The 17,372-nt window shown below is 41.4% G+C and overlaps 1 protein-coding gene across 6 annotated transcripts in view; it reads left to right on the top strand.

Annotated features, from left to right (window-relative positions):
- OTUD7A (OTU deubiquitinase 7A) overlaps positions 1–13,512 on the top strand; it is a 146,482-nt gene extending 132,970 nt beyond the window's left edge. For 5 of the 6 annotated variants that reach the window (XM_061447144.1, XM_061447143.1, XM_061447142.1 and 2 more), the window contains exons 12-16: positions 2,569–2,696; positions 4,531–4,680; positions 9,605–9,719; positions 9,955–10,039; positions 11,969–13,512. In XM_061447144.1, coding sequence (XP_061303128.1) covers positions 2,569–2,696; positions 4,531–4,680; positions 9,605–9,719; positions 9,955–10,039; positions 11,969–13,402 — 1,912 coding nt within the window. In that variant the 3' untranslated portion in view covers positions 13,403–13,512. The remainder of the gene's footprint in view (positions 1–2,568; positions 2,697–4,530; positions 4,681–9,604; positions 9,720–9,954; positions 10,040–11,968) is intronic. The other variant, XM_061447146.1, reaches the window with a different exon arrangement.
- Positions 13,513–17,372: the final 3,860 nt, after the last annotated feature.

The raw sequence follows: 17,372 nt of genomic DNA, 5'->3' as shown, positions 1-17,372 counted from the left end.
TGTCCCGTTGTAACTGTATATGCAGCAATTACAGGGTGCCTAAAGAAAAAGGTTCATTATAACAGTACATCATCTGCTTATCAGCTGAAGTTTCTGCTAGCCAGTAAGTCTGTTCATCTTGCCTCTTTTCAGTTGATGTAAATCAAACTAAGCCAAACACAGCCTGGAAATAATCCAATTGCTGTGGAGATTCAGATTTGTGAGTTCAGGCAGCCCTTCAGATCTGAAAACAGTGGATACCCCACAGCTTCCAGAAGAGAGAAAATTCAAGGCAAAGGATGTCATGTTAAAATCACTAATACCTACATGATTGTTTTTTTCCTTATTTAACAAGTCTTGAATTCAGGATTCTTCCTAGTTGAGACAGATGGTTGCATCTCACATGCCACAGAATATGTTTTACACAAAAACTTGTATTCCCACACAATTAAATACAAAATAACAATAACATGTGGAAAGCTGATTTAGGTTTTCTTTTATTATATGCCTTCAAAACTCTGTCCTATATGTCATTTCTGCCTGAGAAACAAAAATTGGAACTTGAAGCTTCTCATCTCCTTCAGTCAATGCAATATATCATTTATTCCCCACCCAAAGAAAAGAAGGACAGTCTCCCACTACAGAGCGCCTGGCTGTAGGTGGCCCTGCTGGAACAGGGATGTTGCCAGTATGACCTGCAGAGCTCCCTGTGTGTCCGTGAAAATCAGCAATGGAAAACAGATGTGTAACAGGAGAGAATGATTTTTAAATGAGCAAATACGATCATAAATAGTGATTTAAGTGACTTGGTGATGTGATACTGAAGAGTGAAGAAAGCCCAGTGGAAATTTGGACTTCATGTGCAGTCAGGCTTGACATCAGCTGGCCAAAGGGATAAAGGGACTTCTGATACAGCTGCATCTAGAACATGCCTTTCACTTCTAGAAACATCATTAACTGGGAGATGAAGAATAATTTGAGGAGTTGAAGAAAACTTTAGGATTGCTAGTCTGGAAATACTAATGTGGTAGAAGGATACAGGGAAGGAGAGGTATCTCATGGCTTGACCCAAGAATTCATGTCCTGCATCAGCCTACTGTTAATGATCCATCCTGCTGTGCTCCCAAGTTGAGGTGAAAGATTTTAATATAAAGTCCCAGGGAAAGGCTGGATGCCATCAGACCTGTGAGGATGTTACTGTGTTGGTCCCACATGCTCTAGAGCAGTGCCCACACAGTTCTTTTCAGTTAACTATTCACATGTAATGAAAATTAATGACAGTGAATTATGGAAGTTCTCTGCACACCTAACACTAGGAGGACAATCACTGCCTTCATTTAAGTGTCTGGGTTATGCTGCCCACCTTCATTTGTCATGTCTCAGAAGCTGTGTCCTCTGTGTATCATCTTTCAAAGTGGCACTCAGCTGTGAATTCTCATCTTTGATGTGCTCTGCTTCCCACAACCCTGCCGTTTTTCGGTCTCCCTCCATCTAGGGTGTTTATTTCTGTCTTTGAGGCAGAGGCAAAGCTTTAAAATGTGGTAGTGACATTAATGACGTTAAACTAGAAAAATAGGGAAGGAGATAACAAACCAAAAAAATCTATAAAATGCTTGTGAAGCCATACAAGGGCCTGGAAGTGTTCAGCCAGAAAAGTGAGGAATTGACCAGGTTTGTTCTTGCAGTCTGGAGAAACGAATGTTCTGTTTTGTAAAGGACAGGCTTTATAGGTTAGCTTTTAACGGTGCCGGGCATTTCTGTTTCCTGGAAGTTTGCAGGGCTGATCCAAAGCACACTGATGCTAGTAGGAAAACCTCTTTTTAAACCATAATTTCAAGTCAGGTTGCATTTTTACCCTTTTTGGGTGGAGAAGCACCCACTGCACTTAGTGATCAGCGGCACATCCCTTGAAGTTAGTAGCATGTCTTCTTTAACATAAAGCTTCTCTCTTGCTGTCAAATGTTTTGAGCCCTGAAGTGTGAACTAAACATTTGTGAGCTCTTCAGTAAAAGGCAGCATTTAAAACCTACTGATTGTGTTTGTCCATTCATACATGAAAAAAAGGGTTTCTGAAATTGGTATAGGTAGCCCTCAATGAAATATTTATTTCAATCTAAAAATGAAACATTATCTGTCCAATTCTTGAAGTGCTCTGTGTCTGCTGCAGCTAGATGAATCAAACAGAAGGGTTTCATTCACTCCTGTGGTTTCATAAACTGTTTGGATCAGAGGTGTAGAAAGCCAGTATAAAGAAAAGACTTAGTTTTCACCGTAGTGTTCTCCATAGGGCTTTATGTTCTGCTCTCCTACCATGTAAGGTACTCGTGTTCATACAGTAATGAATTTTGATAGCTACTAAACTAGTGTGCAGTTTGCAAGTGAAAACATTTCCTCTGTTGCTATTGTTGTCAAAAATGCATTTTCCTTTTCAATTTCTAATGTTAACTATTTCAATAACTGGAGTATGTGTTTCAGAAGCATGGGAATATGAGGGACAAGGAAGAAATAGCTGCTGTGATGTATTGATTCACTTAAGTTTCAGTGGTTGGTTCTAGATGGTTAAAAAAGTTTCAATGCTGTGTCTTCCAGAGTGGACAATTCAGAAGATCCAGTCTATGAGAGTTTAGAAGAGTTCCATGTTTTTGTCTTAGCCCATATTTTGAGAAGACCTATTGTTGTAGTAGCAGACACCATGTTACGAGACTCAGGGGGAGAAGGTAAGAGTTTGTCTTTATAAATGTACACACCTGTGTCAATTGAATTGCAAACAGAAGACCCAGCTGTAACACATCTGAGTGTTTATGGGATAGCTGCTGCCTTGTTTTGGAGGGAAAGAAAAGAGCAGAATGATAAACCATTTCTATTGGATGAAAGTAAAAAATACAGATAACTTTGTAAGTCTCACTGAATATCTGTTTATTCTGGATATCCTTACTCATAACGAAATAACCACAACATTACAGAACATACTCAATTTTACTGGTGCAGGTTAACAAGGTTCTAATTTTCTATGTTATTTTTGTGCCCCTTAAATCTCTGCATAGATCAATCTAATCTGACTTTGAATAGTTGAATTTTGAATGTGTATATCTTAGCTTTTCGGTTTTACTAATGCCTTAACAGCCTGTCAATCTGAAGTTTCCAGAGTGTTCTATTCAGTTTATACATGTGAGTACACAAATGTTAGATCCCAATGTGGAGCGCACAGCTGCCTGATCTTGGATGACTGAACTCATCTCTCTCACTTTTTGCCATGAGCTAGCAGAATGCTAATGAATGGTAGTATGTTGCTTAACTAAAGGAGGATTTTTGACTGAGTGAAGTGGGATGTTGAACTAGCGATGGAGTTCATAGAAATTTACTTTCCCAGGACAATGCTGGGTAATTTCAGTTTCCCTTCCAGTTGTGAACTACAGCTACTGGTTGCATGATTGCTGTCTATCTGCTCTGAAAGGCTTGATCACTATTGCTTCATTTCCTATAACTTCCTATCCCAAGTTACACACAACTCCCTCACCCTCGATACACTTTCTTCTCCTTGGCCAGTCTGATTCTGTCATTATAACTCCCATGTTTTCTCACTGCTGGCCTATAGACCACCAGCATCAAGTTCCCTTGGTTTTACTGTTGGGTGTACAAAGCACAGGTTTTCAAAAAGCATAATGACTCTTTCAAATTTGGAAGGACTCACCAAGATGTAGATGTATGCCTCAAAACCAATACTGCTCTGTGTCCCAAAGTCTGCACACAGCAGAACTCTTCAAAGAAAAAGTCTCTAGTAAAAACAGGGCATTGTTTGTGTCTGTTTTCTCCTTAAGCTCATTTTGGGAGTATTTCAGCAATAAGGATTCATATTTTGACAGCAAAAGCAAAAATAATTGGTCAGAAGCAAACACATTGAGAGAATTTTCCTACCCAAACTTGCTGCTTTCCATAATTGTATATAAACAAGCATAGGATCTTTCAAAGGAAAGGGCTTTGCCTCTACAGATGCAGCATCCCATTCAAATTCTACTTGTGGAATCTTTTAATCTTATCATTATTATAAATACATAATATACACATTCATACATATATGATGTGTGGTGACATGCGTGTGGACTGTAAACACGTTTGTGACATTTCATATGGAAATCCGTTAATGCAGGGCAGAGCAGAGTATGTTTCCAAAAGAACTGGTAGTGTGTTTACTGGTGACTGCTAGAAAATGTTCTTCTACCTACAAGTGTTATGGGAAGGTGCAAATCTGCAGACGTGTGAGAGTCATCAGGATTTTGTGGTAAGACCTTAATATCTTTACTAATAAACAATTAGAGCAAGGCGGATATATGTCAGCAGAATGTTTCTGTCATTCTTCTCAGTATATTTCCTGATGTTTTCATATTGAAATTTTACCTGCTGTTATGACTGTTTTCTGCATCAATTACTCCACTTGAGGCTGCTTCCCTGGAGCTCTGAAAATGCTGTGGCACAATTGTTACACACATTAGAACCAACACTATTGTCTGTTCTTTGACAGTTTAAAACCCAAACCCTCATTTTTCTTTGCAGCATTTGCACCTATACCATTTGGAGGAATTTATTTGCCGCTTGAAGTTCTACCTAACAGATGCCATTGCTCACCTCTTGTGCTAGCCTATGATCAGGCCCATTTCTCCGCTCTTGTTTCCATGGAACAAAAAGATCAACAGAGAGAACAAGGTATGCTATAAACACAGCAACCCAAACGTATACATTGAACACAGTGCATGAAGTACTGTCTTTTACCTTAGATGTATTTACCTGCCAGAAAGGAAAAAAATATCCTCTAAATTTTATTGCTGCATTCATAGGAGTTTGAGCAGTCTGATCACAAGAACTCTTCAGTCCTAATCCTTGTGCTGTCACTGTCTGTCTTTGGCATTTGAACCTTTCCTCTCAGTTCCGTATGTGTAAATAGGTATGTCATAGTTACCTGCTGTGCTTCTGGGTTCTCAAAGGCCTTTGTTAATTTGGGACAGTAAAGTGTTTAGAAGACTGTTAGTCAAGTCAGATGACTGTTGAAAATCATGTAATTGAAAAATCCCTCTTCTAGTGTGCTAAAGGCACTTTTCTCAATGTAAAATGTTTAGTTGAAGTGGTTTTTATCTTATTGCCTTGCGGTCTTCTGTTTTACTTTGGAACAGTGACAAATCTGACCAGATATTTCTGTGTCAAATTTAAGCTTCCTGGATCTGGGATTGGGAGTAACCAGAGCTTCAGGACTGGATTTGTTCCTCCATCAGTAGCCTAAGACTATAACTGCCCTTACTTAGAAGACCTGTTTGCTTAGTAACAGCAAGCTGTGAGGTTGCCTCCTAGCTGTCTTTGCTCCTTTTGTGGGGAAGGGAAAAGAGTTTTGGCAAAAAACATTGTGAGGCTTTAGAAAAATTGGGTGGAGTTTTGCTTTTAGGTACAAATCCTCTCATTAAGCCAGCCTTGGAAAGAGCAGAGAGTTTATTATGTGAGGCTGTGAGAGCTGGGAAACACTGTACAAAGCATTACATGTGATATTGGCAGAGAGTGTGTTGGTGAAGGGGAGACTGAACCACGAGACAGAAATGAAGAAAAAGGTTGATCTAGATGTCAGATATTTAACAGGAAGATCAATCCAGTCCAACCCTTCAGGGGCACATACCTATTTCAGGGATTTGTGGTAGGTGCTTGGCAATAGGTCTGGCTTTTGCATTATACACTGGGACATTGCAGCTGCCTTCCAGCCCTCAATCTGTAGAAAAACAACCCTGAGGAAAATGCTTTTCACATAGGAACCATTTCCAAAGCAGTATTCTGAGGTATGATACAGAACACCTCATGAGAAATGAAAGTCTGCCAAGCAAATTCATGCCATTTTAATGCAATAACGTGGTATGAATGAAGATAGAGTTTAAGAGAGACATTTTAAGGGTATGATTTCACTGGTGATGGTTGCTGATGACACACTGCAGCCAGGACTCTAACATCAGCCTTCTGTTAACAACTCCTGTATATATGAAAATGTTACAAATTGTAGTTATCTTGTTGTTGAAGATGCCTCCGTGTCTTTGGTTTTAATTGTTTTTAGGTCTGAGTTCCGTTGGTCATCAAACAAGACATGTTCTGTAGTAGGCACAGTCCATTTCTTCCTTTCTAATAGTTGGGATCAGAATAGCATCAGTAGACTGACAGTGACCTCATTTATTTCAGGCACGTTAATCTGCCTTCATACCATACTTCATTATCAGAGGTCTGGCAAGAGCCTGGTGTAAATAATCTGATTGAATATACAGAATGGAACTATCTCTGCAATAAGTTTGCAGATAGGGTAACTGCCACCCACCGAACCTTTTGCTATTGTGGCATCCTCCAAGTGACAGGACTGACATGAGGCAGTGAGCGCCGCTCTCAGTATGTGTTATTCGGTGATACACCTTGGTGCCACCTACTGAAACGTTCCTAGTATTACAAGCCAAATATTACTGTTAATTTCACACTGCAAGAGCTTGGGCTTGATAACATCACATATTTGATTTCTACCACGAGTGCAAGCAATAATGTTAAATATACGTCTTGTGGTTAGCAGCTGTCTTTCTGTAGGATTTTCCTACACCTGTAACTACACAAGAATGATGCTGGGGAGGAAAAGCTGTTGCCAAATGTCCAGCACAGCATCAGGAACGTTAAATACTGGCTTTGTGTATAAATAAATCCAGGTTAATTAAAAAGGTTGTTGAATCCAAATAACATTTGTTTTCTATGATGTGATTTTACATGTTTTACTGCAAGGCCTTGAATACCCAGGCTTCAATTTTGTGGAGCAGCAGAGAGCACTTGGCATTAAGTCTGGGATGAAGGGAACGCTTTAGTTTTCAGTTGCTGAGCTATCTGCTGTTAAGAGACTGCAGCAGTCTGACAGCAACCACAGCATTGCCGTTGTTCTTCAAATACTGTGACAGGAAATAGATTGGCACAAGGATGCTCTAATAATGCTTATTTTTGTACCTTGCCAGCAAAGAGATGTTGGCAGCTTGAGCACAGAGGAAGGGAGAGCAGCAGCTGTCGAGAGTGGAAAGCAGTGTACAGGTGCCACATGGCCAGATTGTGAACTGTCTGAATGCAGCTGAATGCAGTGACTGAAAAGGAGCATCTCTGATAGTCAGGCCATTCATATCTTAGAGTATTTATACCCCAGCCATGTAACCGGCTGTCAGGAGCAGCAGCTGAAGCTATCTGAATGAACATACTGCATGCACATACATACGTATTGAAGGTGCTGAGAAGCTCTCCTGCAGAGGGGACAGTATGTCCTGTATTCTTGAAATGTTTGTGGTCGATTAAATGCTGATGTGAACACCTGAAGTTCTGCTCTGGCATATCAGGAGAGAGAACATACTAACATCCTCTTGTCTAGAGAGCATTTAAATCACATTTTGCCATGTCATCTTTTTACCAGCACAAGCTGGCACTCTGGTGATCACTGAAGGCCCTTTTGTTTTGAAAGCCACACATCTGATAAAAATCTGTAAATACTTCTGTATTCCTGCGGACTGTATTTATGCAGGTGTTTTGTATTTTTTTAATGGGAAATAAAGACCAGCTCTCAACTGCCCTAAGCATGCTTCCCGCACCTCCCTGCATTGTCAGGCAGTCAGCGGTGAGATCGCTGCCCACACCAGTGTGCAGTACCAGTGAGAGCTGTGGCAGTGGTTTTTAGCAGCACTGTCAGGATCTGTGTCAGCACTTTGTTTTGCTGGTGCTTTCAGAAATAGTTAAAATGTTCTTCTGTACAGAAGATTAATAATGACTCATGAGGCAGGAAGCTGAGTGCTGGGACCCGCTGTGACTTCACAGCACAGAAGGCGATCTACCCAGCTGAGGAGCAGCATCAAAGCCCTCAGCATGTGTCTTAAAACTGCTGTGGACAAAATCGCTGCTGTTACATTTGACATGTCCCATCTGCGGGCATTAGGACTTGCAGACTGTTTCAAATACTGTGGTTTCAACTGGAGAGCAGGTTAAGCCCTCAAATTAACCACTAAGTGTTAAAAAGTGTATTCAGTTGTCACCTCTGCTACACATTTTTTTATGTTCTTGTGCTTCAGGAACTCTCTTTACAGTGTATTTTGAGCTGTAGAGTTAGATTCTCTGCTACTTATTCACACTGAGTTTCTTTAAGGAGCTAAATTCTCTTACAATTTGAATTTCTGTGCTTGTATCTTACAGCAGTATCAGCAACTAAAGCTGACTGATCTCCAGCTGTTCTGTACTACATTTGCAGTTAATATGAGGAGAATTATTTCAAGAATTACCAACTATAAGCACTAGGGTGCAATGTTTTGTAGAGGTTTGACCTTTTCTTTTCGCTCTGCAAAGACGACCAAATACACTGACTTTCTGCAGTTGTTGCCAGACTCTATGAACCAAATACTGAGTTAATCTAAAATGCAGATTAAATCTCCTGTGTTCTGCTAGGCGAGGAACAATATTTAACCAAAAATGCTGTGCCTTTGTTTTAACAATGCTGTCTGAACGGCAGAAAAGATTATAAAGAGCTTATAGCCAATAAGTTTTCAGTATTTCAGTGCCATGAAGTTTGGGTGACTCCCCCAGGTTTCTTTGCCCCTTGACTTTGCTGCAGTGAATGCCCAGGCTGAGTCCCTCAGGGTTCTAGTATAGAAAATGAAATTGCTTGATGGATGTCAGAGGAGCCACAGTGACCTGCACCACGATCTGTGCTCAGGATCCCACCCAGTCCCTCAAAAGCTTTTTGTCTTTTTTTTTCCCTAATGAAATGGAAGCAAATTGTTGGCTTTAATTAAAGGTGACAGTGGTTTCCTCTTCATTTCTTGCTGGTAGTGAATGACAGACACTAGGATCAAAGTGCAGCCCCTGCCTGCTGGCTATAAAGCAAGAGTCATTAAGAGATGTGTCAGAGGGCTGAGCCCCAGCAGAGAGAGGAAAGGACAGCAGAGCCAGAGCAGCTAGACAGTAGTGCTGGAGTGTAGCAGCAGTAATGGTCTTTCTCTACACTGTACTTCACAGCCAGGCCTCTGACTGACCTCTTAACACATCTGCTTGTTGATCTATGCTCCTCACTTATGGTACTTCAAAGTTTAAGTCCAAAATCACCGTTACTGGGTTTTGCTTTGTTTTTTTAATGGTGTTATCGATATATTTTTGTGGAAAACAGAAACTGAAAACAAAAAACTAAACTGAAGAACCAGAATAATTAACAAGTGTATGCATCCATGTGACAGGCAGGCAGGATATTTCGGGGTTTTATTGCTTTCTGTAACTCTAATGGCTCTGTCTCCAGGAAGTGTTAATTGTGCATTACAAAATGGAGATGTTGTTCTCTCAGAGGTCTCCCCTCCTCCACAGGTGATGTCCTTCACTCCAGGAGCAATCAGTGCATTAACCTACCCCTCTCCTCTTCTATTGCGCAAACATCAAAACAGGGAAATGGAGCCTGGTATAAATCTCTTGTGATGCTCTGGATGAGACAGTTCTGCAGCACATTCAGATTCTGCCCTTCTTCAACCCGTTATGCTGCTTTTCACAGCTGAATCTCTTTTGGTTTGGTTTGGTCATTCCCCTTGCCCAAATCCTTGTTTCTTCTCTACTTCAGCGGTGATCCCCCTGACTGACTCTGAACACAAGTTGCTGCCTTTGCACTTTGCTGTCGATCCTGGGAAAGACTGGGAGTGGGGAAAAGATGACAATGATAACACCAGACTGGCCAAGTAAGACCTTTCTGTAACATTAGTGTTAAGCAGTAAAATGTCTTGAGCTGTACCTGATTGAAGTACTGGGAGAGCTGCCACCAGAGAGGACTTTATTCATGTGCTCTGGTGACATGGGTGGGCCTCCAGCTGATGGTCACAGTTCAGGCTGCTGTTGCATCTCCCCCTGTTAAAAACTGTTGCTTTTTCTTTCAGGCTTTTTGACTGACTGTTTCCTTCTTTTTTTTGTCCTTAGTTTGATTCTGTCTCTTGAGGCAAAGCTTAATCTTCTGCACAGCTATATGAATGTAACATGGATACGCATACCATCTGAGACACGGGTAAGGTGAACCCACCTCGGTTTAAACCAGATGAGGGATGCAAGGCAGGGCAGGATGTTGTGTAGGTCCACTGCAGGAAACACCTCAGAGTCCCAGCAGCAGGGACAGGTCACTCATGGCTCACTGTCAGTGCAGTCAGATTTATAGATTTTTATGGTTATTGGTTTTAATACCAGAATTGCTTGTGTATTTTGTTGCAATTGATACTCTGTTCTGAAATGTATTTTCTTGCTTAATCTTTCTGTTACTTATTTCTGTAATCTGTGTAGTTCAGAAAAGCCTTAAAATAGACCTTTTCTCACCATTGTTTTCTGAGGGCTTTGGCTTGCTCTCCTTGTGCCACTGTCAGGTCACCAATCCAGGTCCTTTCTCCTTCTGAGAATACATTTCCACCCCTGGACGGCTCCCAGTTTAGAGTGGCTGACAAAAGGCCACAGACTGGTGCTGAACTGGAGCCTGGTACTCTAAGAAAGCTATTTTAGAACCATGCCCAGCTGGCACCTACTCAGCTGCAAATTTCTCTGCAAATTACATGGACTTGATTGAGGGGTTAGTCTGGAGGCAAAAGGTTGCTAGGAGAGGATGGAGGTGATTTAGACAGCCTACTCAGATGGGATTTGAAAGGAGAAACAACACAAAAGGAGAAAGGATTTAACAAGCTGCAAGAAAGGGAAAATCCATTTTTCTACAGTTTCTGTAGCTGATGTAGCTACCACATCAGAAAAAGGAGAGCCAAAATGGTCCTGTAGTTGTAAACTGTGAGCCTGAACCTTATGTTACCTCTCCCTGCTTTGCCCTTGCCACATGAGCATCGTCAGGTCACTTTAGCACTCATTTTATCCTCTGCCAAGTGGGGATAACAGCTCTGCTCCCAATGGGTTTGTGGGGTGGTCATGGACTCCATAGAGATAGAGAACAAACACTTAAGTACCAAAGGACACGAAGCAGACAGACATGCATTTCTGTACATCTCCAAAGCTTTTTTTTCCCCTTTTTTGTTTCCCTCATTATGGTTAGTTATATGCTTCATATTTCTCTCTAGCAGATTTTAGCATCATGGTGTTTGAAAGCAAGACTAGATTTTGCAGGAGTACATGAACACAGCCCCAGTCTGAATTATCCTAGGATCCTCATTATTGCGTTTTCCAGAAATATGGGGTTTTTACCTAAAACACACAGTGGAACTCAGACTTCTGACTTGAGCTTTATCTGCATTATCTTTGCAGTAGGGATGAAGGCACCTCACAGCATTCCTCAGTCTGCTTGTTGAGGTTTCATATTCCAGGCTAGATGTTTAGCTCTGGTGCATCATACCTGTGACTCCCATGCACCAGGGCCCTGAACAATGAATAAAGTAATTTAAATAGATTGTTCTGAACATGATGAATTATGAAATATTGCTGCGTACAGGTTTGTGTGCTGCACTGCCCTTACAGCTTTCAGCAGAACCTCTCTTCCCTTCCATGACAATATTGTCAGTTTCTTTCCATGCTTGTTGAGGCAGCCTGTACTGTAAATGCTTCCTGTGGAGTGACCAATCCCTGGGTGCTGTCCAGCCACTCAGCTGGTCAGTACAAGCAGGGAGGTTGTGCTGCAGCCTCCCCCTCGGCAGGAGCACTAACTCACATCTCTCCATCACCCAGACACTGCTTTTCACAGAACCTCTGCATGGCTGACCTCTGTTGTACAAATGTGCTTGAAATGAGCCAAAAGCTACTGTATGAACAAGCAAGATACATAACACAGCCAAATAAGCTTTATTTGGTGAAGAAAAGAATGTCAGTGCATAAATTAAAAAGTACATTTTAAATTAATGGCAAAAACCATACTGGATTGGGGGGAGAGGGGAGGGTTAGGGTTTTTTTTTTTGCACCAGGTCCCTGTATGAAACTGGTCTTGCTGTGTCTAATCATAATTACTTTTCCATAGCAGGCCCCTTTGGCTCAACCAGAATCCCCTACAGCTTCAGCTGGGGAAGATGTTCAGTCTCTGGCTGACTCAATGGACTCGGACCGAGATTCCATCTGTAGTAATTCCAATGGCAATAATGGCAAAAACAGTAAAGAAAAAGAAAAGGACAAGCAGAGGAAAGATAAAGACAAAACCAGGACGGATTCAGTTGCCAATAAAATAGGAAGCCTCAGTAAAACCCTGGGAATTAAATTGAAAAAGAATATGGGTGGTCTTGGCGGCCTGGTGCATGGCAAAATGAGCAGAGCCAATTCAGGGAATGGAAAAAATGGCGATGCAGTAGAGAAAGTCAAAGAAAAGAAATCCAAGTCTCGAAAAGGGAGCAAAGAGGAGTCTGGACAGTCTGCGAGCACCTCTCCATCTGAAAAGACCACTCCATCCCCGACCGACAGAGCAAGCAACTCACCCATCGAAAAGACGAATGCTAAATCCTTCGCTGACAAGCAGTCCGACCCATGGAAGTACAGCACTGATGTGAAACTCAGCCTCAATATTCTGAGAGCTGCCATGCAGGGGGAACGGAAGTTCATTTTTGCTGGCCTTCTTTTGACCAGTCACAGGCATCAGTTCCACGAGGAGATGATAGGCTACTACCTGACCAGTGCACAGGAGCGTTTCAATGCAGAACAGGAACAGAAAAGAAAGGATGCTGAGAAAAAGGCTGCACTGAACGGGTCATCTAGTAGGAAACTGGAGCCAGAAGCATATTCAAAAGAAAAATCAGAAGCATCTCCTCAGGATAGGGCATCACCCGTCTTGCCTCAAAGCCATACAACTCAGCTGGTTTTAAAATTTAAAGACCGCACTAGCCCCACTCCTGGGTCATTTTCTTCACCAAGTAACGGTGCTAAGAAAAGTGGACCCATTCCAGTATCTGCCCACTATAGCCATACTCCACCTGTCCAAAGGCAAAGTGTCATCCATTTGCATGATGTCAACTCCAAGCCATCGAGCTTCCAAGATGATACCTACAAGCCAGTGGTTGGCACCTTAAAGACCTGTGCCACCTATCCCCAACAGAACAGATCACTGTCTTCTCAGAGCTATAGCCCAGCCCGGATATCCGGTATCCGCACGGTGAACACGGTGGAATCGCTGAGCTATGCCATGCCTACTGAACACAAGTCTCAGACATACACAAATGGGTTCAATACTGGTGATATTAGAGACTGCTTAGAATATGCTGATGAGGATGCGCCACAGACCTGGTTGAACAATGATAAAAATCAAGGCAGAAGCACAGTTTGCCCAATATATTCCATCCAGCAGAACCGCTGTAAGAAGGAGAACTGTTCCTTCTACGGTCGTCCTGAGACTGAAAATTACTGTTCATACTGCTACAAAGAGGAGTTAAAGCGCAGGGAGAGAGAAAACAAGGGACACAGGCATTGAGGATGCTCCCGTGACTACTTAGTTTTACCATTTTCTTACTTACAAAGTAAACAGTGTGGAATGGCAGCAGAAGGAATCCTTGCAAAAAGAATAAAGGATTGATAAGTAAATAGTGTCTAGCTTTTCGCTTTTCCGGGGCAACGAGGAAACGATAGGATTAATTTATCATAAAAACAAAAATATTATTTTCCATTTTGTCAGTGTCTTTTTTACATGTACTGGTAAGCTGAAGGGTTGTTTACTCCTTTGTCAGTGCTGTGTATATGTTTGGTCAAAAATTTACTAATGGTGCCTGAATTTACACTGACATCACTCAGGTAGTAGAATGATCGGGGAAAGTCAATACTGGAGATGTGGTGTTGTAGTAGGGTAGTATCTGCCTGGCAGACAGACGAAGTTCTATAGCTATTATGAGAGTATTTTTTCCTCTGCAAAACCTAAATTTTTCATAGCTTTTTTTTTTTTTTTTGGAGGGTAGTGATTTGCATACTGCACATTTTTAACACGGCAGCATACTGCATTACTGCTAATGTTTGTACTCGCTTCAGTCTGGAATGGAATGATGCTGGCAAAATGGGAGCGAAAGGTCTGAGTTCAGGAGGGCTGTAGCTCTTCCTAATTTTAAGTTTTTACCACTTATATTTCCAATTTTAAAAAGAAGAAAATAAGTAGATTTGAGCCACTTTTATTTGTACTGAATTTTTAAACAGGCTCTATATTATGATTTGCAAGATTTCACACCACCAACCCCCCTCACATAGTGGAGTTTTGGGTGCCTGAATGTCAGCAGTGTTTTTCTTGCTGTTAAAATGGAGAGAAATATAAAAGTAAAATTCAAGTATTATTATATTAGACTTGGAAAATGTGATAACTAGCTGGGAAATTGAGGATCATTTTAGAGTTGAATGAACTGCTTGTCAAATCAAATGTATTGCATCAATTGATTCCCCTAGCCATTGCATGAATTTAACCATTTGTTCATTCCTTTCTCAACATAACTGTGACAGTTATTGTGAACCTGACTACTCCTGAGGCTTTCTGTTGGCTCCACCTCTTTGAGCCTTCTCCTGGAGTGAGTTGCATGCTCCCCAGGAGGTGGCAAGATGTCCGTAGAATACCTCCAGTGTGACTGGCAGCTCCTAGCACAGGTTTGCACAGGTCTGAGATCCAGATATTTCCATAAGTATCTGCAATACTATTGAAAATAGAAACAGCTCTTTGAAGCAGACACCACAAATACTGTTAAAGTAGATGTGTGACCCTGAGAAGTTCTCTTGCATATAGTACTAGCCATTTTTGCAGCCCTCCACCATCAGCTGACATAGCGTAGTAAGAAGAGCTCTGTAGTCATTATAGCTGTAAGCTGTGGCTCTTTTACTCTACACAGAGAGCTCATTTTCCACAAGTGGTTCACGTGCTGCCTTTCAGGCTGCCTACTCTGCCTCCTGAAGGTGCAGAATGTGAGTTCTCCCTCACTCATGATGGAATAGCACTTTTCTGATTTGGACAGGAAAGGTTCTTTGCCAAAGAGTCTTTGTTTCTGATTCTTTTCTGCTGTACCCCATTTTTTACTCTTGCCATGGGTGTCACTATTTCGCTTGTGTGCAGTTAATCCTAGTCAGCCTTGAAGCCAAGCCTGAAGTAGTCTGTGGAACGAGATACAAAATTTAGGCTGACATGCGCTGGCCTTCAGGGAGCATGTAAGCTTGTGCTGATGTCCCACTGAAATCTGTAGAGCTGAACATATACTGAAAATTGACCATATCTTTAGTTATTTTGCTGAATAGGAGGTTTAAAGAATAGTTGCAAAATAAGTCTATTAAATAGCCGCTCCTGGAAAGTCCCAGTCTGTGCCATGTTAGTTCTTCCATGAATTACCTGTACTTCATATTTCTTGTATACTGAGCATACCTTGAATGTGACTGAATTTGCATTCTTTCACAAAAGGGAAATACTCATATGAGTAATGAGAGGTTAAAACTCCATGGGACTTCTGTCCTTAAGGTAAGCACATTCTAACCCCTTGTCTTGGCTAACTGTTGTGATTATATGGAAGTTCTGTGGTTGCAGATTACGCTGAAACAAGCTGGATCATGTTAAACCACATGAAGTATACTTGATTGTATTTGTTACTGAGAAAACTGATAGGATAAAGAAAAAACATATTTAAGAAGTAAAGTTGCGGTTAAGAAACAGCAGATTAGCAACAAACTACACCAGCCCAGGTATTTACATCAGTTGTATCCTTTCTGAATTAGGAAAAAAGTAACAGCACAAATGTAAAAATACGCAATTCCCATGAGAATTTGTGTTTTCCCACTTTTCAGAGTTGTTTCTATAGGATGTTTTTAATATCGACTGCTCACCAAAGAAAGAGGTGTGCTGCCGGTCAGGATTTAGGTAAATTCCTCTGCTCTAACTTAGTGACTAGATTGTACCTGTTTGTTAGATTATTTTGAACAGTTGCACTTCTGAATAACAACAGGCTTGTCTGAATAGGACACTGAGCTTGTGTTCACTGTTAGCCTCAAGTCCCTTAGATCCTGTGATATTTACCACTGCTGGATGGCTCATTTTAGATGATCTGTTCTATGAAATACTGACAGAACACTTTTTAGTTGTGCGTGTTCCCCCAGAATCCTTTTCTTGGTATATCTTCTATTAATTTGCTTAGTATTGCTGGTTTATTTTCTAATATCCCACTATTCTCTTGTCCCTTAAAGTCTGCTATTGCAGAGAGAAGGTGCTGGCCTACACCATGCTTTGCCAGTTAAAATCTACCCACCATTTCCCAGTGGTTGTCCTTTTTTCTGGATAAGTCATACTCTAAGTTTTTTTTTGGGGGGGGGGGGGGGAGTTCTTTCTTTTTTTCTTCCCGAGAGGTTTGTGGCAGCTGTCTAAAGGAGATTCCATAGTTGGTACTAAACAGTCCAGATGTGCAGAAACAGTGCCCCCTCCTGAAGAAGCCCAATAAAGTCCCATTGAAATCTGGGTCTGGCTGTAAGAGGAAAATCTGTCTCTTTTTTTTTTTTTCTCCAGAGGGAATGCCCCACTGCTCGTGAGCTGCATTCAGCAGCACTGGAAGATGTTGTGTCATTCCTAAGCTAGGTGTGAGGGGGAATAATCATCAGACCTCTCAGAGCTTGTCAGTGCTACCATGTAGTCCAGAACCCTGCTTTGGTTCTGGAAGACCCTGTTCATCTCAGCTCTTGGCTCAAGTGGCCACAATACACATGCATGCTTTTGCATTTGTTTGTGCTTCCCCCCAGCCTCCTTGACAGTGAGTCCACAATTACAACTGTTGTCAGGATTTCAGCAGTATGGACTAACTCCTGGGAAGGCTTCACCTTCCCAGAACAGATCCAAAATCACCAGGAGATGTTTAGGTTGGAGGAAGCTGGAATTTTTTAATGTGTGAATGTGCAATTTTTCTAATTTAAGATGGGCTTTTACACCTATTATGCAATTTTTTTTTACTTTGTTCATAAACTGTGATAGAAAGGTCTGTTCGTAACAGAGGACGCTGTATACAGAATGGGTTTTGGTCACACTTTATATTAAAGTTCCATTAAAGTGCTAGACTTTACAAGTACTTTGTCAGATGCGGGTGCCAGTTGTAGCACATGGCTAACAAGCAGCTCATTCAGAAGGCGGTGTAGGTTATCCAAAGCAACTTCAGGTATTTTGGATTTTGGAACAGTTGATTAACCCTTTGTTATTATGGTTCATTAAGCCTCATAAATGCAATGGAAATACAGTGTGTGACCTTGCTGTCTTTAGCAATTAGTTCCATATTCCTAAGTCAAAGGTTACATTAATGGGATGAGTGAAGGGAGGATGCTGCACTTAGAAAATTTTGTGTTGTTTCTTTGTTGTCAAGTCTAACTAGGCCAAGTGAACTGTTCAGAGCGGTTGTTTCTGCAATTGCAGAGCTCGTGTGAGCAGCGTGCCCTGACACACACAAAGCATT

Source organism: Pezoporus flaviventris, unplaced genomic scaffold, assembly GCF_033815535.1.
Source record: "Pezoporus flaviventris isolate CSIRO_AGI_PZ_B2104156 unplaced genomic scaffold, CSIRO_AGI_Pfla_v1 ptg000006l, whole genome shotgun sequence".
NCBI lineage: Eukaryota > Metazoa > Chordata > Aves > Psittaciformes > Psittacidae > Pezoporus > Pezoporus flaviventris.
Note: the sequence above shows the minus strand (reverse complement) of the source record. Positions and strands in the feature narration are given on the sequence as shown.